This window comes from Microtus ochrogaster, chromosome 5, assembly GCF_000317375.1.
Source record: "Microtus ochrogaster isolate Prairie Vole_2 chromosome 5, MicOch1.0, whole genome shotgun sequence".
NCBI classification, from domain to species: Eukaryota; Metazoa; Chordata; class Mammalia; order Rodentia; family Cricetidae; genus Microtus; species Microtus ochrogaster.
In genome coordinates, this window is record NC_022012.1 from 52965727 (window position 1) to 52971446 (window position 5720).

General features: G+C 45.5%; 1 protein-coding gene across 2 annotated transcripts in view; it reads right to left on the reverse strand.

Moving 5' to 3' along the window:
* Nucleotides 1–403: 403 nt before the first annotated feature.
* Nucleotides 404–5720, reverse strand: part of LOC101980114 (cytochrome b5 reductase 4) — a 62026-nt gene continuing 56709 nt past the window's right edge. For both annotated transcript variants that reach the window (XM_005347540.2, XM_026779119.1), the window contains 2 exons: nucleotides 4598–4762; nucleotides 404–975 (listed from right to left, as the gene is read on the reverse strand). In XM_005347540.2, coding sequence (XP_005347597.1) covers nucleotides 921–975; nucleotides 4598–4762 — 220 coding nt within the window. In that variant the 3' untranslated portion in view covers nucleotides 404–920. The remainder of the gene's footprint in view (nucleotides 976–4597; nucleotides 4763–5720) is intronic.

Sequence of the window (5720 nt, forward strand, 5' to 3'; positions counted from 1 at the left end):
GCACTGCCACCCCGAGAACGTGGAGAATATCTTGCAGGGGTGCACTGCCACCCCGAGAACGTGGAGAATATCTTGCAGGGGTGCACTGCCACCCCAAGAACGTGGAGAATATCTTGCAGGAGTTAGTTTTCTTCTACCATCTGGGCTTGGATATTAAACTCTACTGGTGTCTTTAAAATCTCCTTTAAACTTGGGCATGGGAGCACACACCTGTAATCCCAGCACCAGGAGGCCGAAGCAGGAAGATCACTGCAAGTTTCGGGCCATGCTGGGCTACATAGCAAATTTTAGCCTGGTCGAAGCTACTAAGTGAGACTCTGAAAAAATAAACAAATAAGTAAATAAAATTCCCTTTAAGACAGCCACTCCATTTCAGTCATATGTCTAACACAGAGAATAAAAGTATGGGAGTATAATTTTATTCTACTCTGTACCAATGCCATGGACACCCACAGAACTAGATCACCAATAGTTACAGCATTACATGTTTTAAGAATAATAGTGACATACACCATCAATTCCTGAGTAAACAGTACAGTGTAAAATTTAATCTATATTGCTCAGAAGACATCTTGCAGCATAGAAAGTGATCAAAATGATTACTTACTTTATCATGTCATAAAATACAAGTGTTTATTGCAGAACAGTGATACAATTTCAGTGGTAAGGAAAACTTGCAGGTCATAACAAAGGCTCTTATTTGTATGCGTCTGCTGCCATGATTGACGTTCCGGGTCAGGCATCAGTAGTAAAGGAAGTCACGGTACAAAATTAAACCAAGTTACCTATACTGAAGACACACGACTTCATTCCGGAAATGGAAGCCTGGTTAACCTTTCGTACATACAAAAATTCTTTTAAAAAATCCTAGGTGATCACAAATATAAACTAGTTGAATAAAAGACAATGGCAGCGTTTTATTATGCTGTGAATCCGTGGATCTCATCATTGGAAAAGTTAAGATCATGCAGCAACCTGAGGAACAGAAAGAGTATTAGGAAAAGTGCTTACAAAGAAAGTATGAGATCAAAGCTTGCTAACATACCTCCTCATCTTCTCAAGTCGTCTTTGTTTCTTAAAAACACAACGATCGCATCAGAAACTTAACAATTCCTAAACAGCACTAGGTAGTTAGTGAGTGTTCAAATTTTCACATTTAAATTTTCAGTGACTTGAGTCAAGATCCAGTTATAATTCACTCATTGTTAATGGTGAACAAGGCTTTGGATACATTTGATCTCCACGGTCCTTCTTTCCCTTCTGCTCCCACCTCAGCACTGCAGACTCCCCACAGTCTACTCTGCTGCACCCCATGACACTCTTAAATAGCCCGGCCCTGGGTCCTCTTATTCCTCACACCTGACAAATGGATGGAGTCTAGGACTTCCTCACAGACAGGTTTACTTCTCTTCGGCTACTCATTCAGAGTGTTGTTACTCTAAGAGGCACACAACACATGGCTACCTCTCTTATTAGATGCTAAGAACCCCTGGGAATTGCTCGGATTGGTGAGATTCTACTTCCACCATTCTTTCCTCACTGATCAACTGAAGGACTCTATGAAGAAAACCTGCTCTGGCTATGTGGCTGCCCAGCAGCATGCGTACACACTGTCACAGAGAAAAAGGCAGAATAAAGAAACCCAGTGCATACAGAAAAGGCAGAATAAAGGAACCCAGTGCATACAGAAAAGGCAGAATAAAGGAACCCAGTGCATACAGAAAAGGCAGAATAAAGCTTTGCTTTCCTCCCTTTCCTCACCAGTTTTCAAAGTGAGGAGCAGGAAAACATACTGCTGAAATACCCTTCAGCTTGGGAAATCATACAAATAGAGACTGAGACCATAGAAGTGGTTGCTTAAAATACTGCCGAAAATAATCATTATTTATTCAGCACTTCTGTTCAGAGCAGGAATATCCACAGGAAGGCCATGTGGCACAGGGTTAGGGCACAGAGGTCAAGCTGTTCGCTCTGGGAGCCCACTCTACTTTCTAGACTGTGTACTGTCACCCCCAGGCAAGGGCTTCCCTGTAACCAGTCTACTTTTCCGATGCCTTTAACACGCTTTCTCTACTTTCTGACGGCAGGTTTTTTCAGGTGCTGTGAATGGCAATGATAAGCGGATATTCTTTTTGTTTTGTTCTGTCTTTTGAGATAGGGTCTACTTAAATAGCTCAGTCTGTCCTGGCCTCCAGAATACTGGGATTACAGGTGTGTACACCATGCCAGTTCTGACTGCTGTTAGCCATCATTTGTAAAATAGGTCCTTTATGACCACATGATTCTGGTCTCCTCAAAACACACCCCCCTAGGTGACAGTACCTGACTCCAAGTTGTATTTCAGTCACACCTGTCTCACTCTGGACAGTGTGAGCCTCTGAAGCTGACTCTACTTATCCATGTCTTCAATGCAAGGTAGCGAGTGTATCAAAGCATCATTGCTTGTGTTTTGTTTTTTAAACTGCAGGCTTCTAACCCTTTATTATACAAATTGCCAGGTGCTCATGAGATGCAATGAGATGTAGAGATACAGCTAGTCATCCAGTTAGTATTGAGGGGCCTGGTTCTAGGTCTGCCCATGGGCACCAAAGTCTGCAGGCCCTCACAACCCTCATATAAAATGGCAGTGTATTTGTGTTGTATGTATCCCAAGATACTTTAAATTATCTCTAGATTAGTACAGTAAATAAAAAAAAAATGCAAACGCTGCGTAGCTATGCTGTGCTGCCCAGGGGCTGATGACAGCAGCTGTGCAGCCATCACAGGTTCAGTAACAGCACAATGTTAGAGGATTTCTAGTCCACGGCTTGAAGTGGAACTGGAGGAGATGGAGAATGACTTTCGTGCAGCACGTAGCAGACAAGAGATTAACTCTGGAGGCCCGAGGAAAGGATGGCATGGAAATTTAGTTTACAGAACAACAAAACCATGATAAAGTAAGAGCCTCTTGCCACTGTTGATATGAAAGCTGCATTAGCTCAGCATGAAGGTGCACACTTTAATCCCACACCCAGAAGGCAGAGGCGGAGGCGGAGGCGGAGGCGGAGGCGGAGGCGGAGGCGGAGGCGGAGGCGGAGGCGGAGGCAGAGGCAGAGGCAGAGGCAGGCATAGTTCTGAGTTTGAGGTCAGTCAGGGCTACATGCTGAGACCTGGTCTCAAAGAAAGACAGACGCATTCCATTAAGATAACAAGGACAAGAAGTCAGGGAAATGAGTCTGAACAGAAAGTCACAAGGGAGATGTCATGAAATGCAAATGCTGATCTGGGGCATGTCACCTTGACAGGCAGCTTGTGTAGCTTGCTCAGGGTAGGTAATCTCAGGGCACCATGGGGCATGGTTAAGAGACCTGCTGAGCCCCCTACATAAGCCAGCTCAGCATAGCAGGATTAGTGTTGAGGCAGTTTAGAAAAGAGCTGTAGAGATTACAGTTGCCTTATAGCATTTAGAAACACACAGCCACGACAACCTACTCTTTAATGCGCACATCGAGTGGCTCCAGTGTGCACAGGAGTGGCTATGATGCGCAGAAAGGAATGAATGAAAATGAAGAAGACTTGGCCCCAAGCTTGAGAGGCCAATCGTGGGCAAGGGATGGAGGTGTGCAGTATGGGTGTGCAGATGCCTCTGCAGTCAGTCTGAAGTGTCCATCACCTAAGGATGGGTGTGCAGATGCCTCTGCAGTCAGTCTGAAGTGTCCATCACCTAAGGATGGGTGTGCAGATGCCTCTGCAGTCAGTCTGAAGTGTCCATCACCTAAGGATGGGTGTGCAGATGCCTCTGCAGTCAGTCTGAAGTGTCCATCACCTAATGGTATCATTGCAGCCTACACAGTGCTCGGAGACACCGGGGCCAGCACTGTAGTGCAGCGAGGGTGCAGCACTGAGCCCAGTGTCCTACAAAAGCAAATGCTTCCTAAAATTTAGAGTCAGGGGATTTTATAAATACATTTTACAATAAAATAAGACTCAGACTATCTAGAAAATTTTAGGTTTATACAAAACAAATTTAAGGAGTCAGAAATTAAAAAAGAAAAATCCAGCTCTGGGGGCATCTAACCACCTATTTTCAAGAGTGACTTTAGAATTAGATCATCTAAGGTGGTTTTCATTGTGTTGTCTAGCTACGGGTCTTGCTTACTTATGCCGTGCAATCTAGCACCTTCACTTGGACTTGCTGCCTGGATGGGATCACCGTATTTTATTCACCAACTCTAGACAGCTGCAGGGAATAGAGACAGAGCCACACTGAAATGAAAATGGCTTACTCATAATTACTTCCATTAAAGTGGGTAGAAGGGGAGAGAGAGCCCAATGTCCCGAATGAGACTGTGGCACTGATCTAGTGACAGGTCCTACTGACAGCTGTGGGCAGAGGACACTAACTGTTGGCTGAATATCACTTTTCTAGCTGTATCTGACCCTAAGCATAATCCAGGCCCCAATCCGCTCCTAGTATGTGCACTGGAAAAACTACTATTTTCATAGCTACCACAGACTTTAAAGTATATGTCAGCATGGCAGGAAGAACCAAAAGGCTTCCTTAGTGCTCTCTATGTGAGCTTCCATTTCAGACTTCTGGTGCCCGACTGCTGCTCACCTTATCCCCTCCTCTGTAAATGGTGTTGGTCCACAGATGCAAAGGAAGACTCTGGAGTTTTCTAAACTTCTTTGTAAAAATTCAGAGAGAAGAGCTGGTGACACATGCCCCTGTTTGCCATTCCACTCTGGAGAAGGTGCTGAGAGAACAAATTCAGTATCAAATCTAGGACAAGCAAAGAAAAGAGTTTTCAAAGTCTGTATTTAAAACCTCTATTGTCACAGTTCAGTCAGTAAGGCTCCCTTCCCAAAGGGCAGCGTAGCGAGACTGGATAGGCTCTACATAAACATTTACTAAACACCTGCGTGTGAATGCGGATTCGTGAAGCACTGGCCTTGCTGTGGAGAGGGCAATCTAAGGATTAGCCTTACTGTGGAGAGGGCAATGATCTGTTTTTGGTTTTTGTTTCATTTCTTGAACTTACTGGCAAGAGACTTCCCTGGGATCTTAGAGTCTGTCACACCGCTAGTAATCATCTGTCCAACAGTCACTTTAATCCCCACTCAAATCTGCCCATGATTGCCCTGGACAATTGGATTAAAAAGCCTATTTGACCTCTTGGTCCTGGTGGTTCCATCTCCACCAGGCAGATGTAGTCTGGCTGCCCAGAGCCTAGCACTAACCCTGTGAGGGGTAGTGATTCACTCGGTTGTGAGAGCCAGAACCTCAGCATTCCTCTTTGGAGGCTCCCCTGCCACAGTCTGCATACACCCTATGAGCAGCCCTGGCTCCGGCCTCTCCATTCGGACTTCACAACGTGATACCGCCCACTCAGTCTTCCTTCTGTGATGCTCCTAAGAGCTAAACTCTTCTGCTCTTAGCTCACGCTCATGTCCACCAGCAAGTGCTATACCCACTGCTCCTTCACTCTATGTACTGCAGAAACGGTGGCCTCTGCCCCTTCTTCATAGCCATTACTTCAGGTGGTAAGCATGTAGGCCGCAAGGGAACTTCTGTCTGCCATTTCACTGCCCGCCATTTCACCACTATTTCCCTGTCCGCTGTTCCACTGTCCGCTGTTCCACTGTCCGCTGTTCCACTGTCCGCTGTTCCACTGTCCGCTGTTCCACTGTCCGCTGTTCCACTGTCCGCTATTCCACTGTCCGCTGTTCCACTGTCCGCT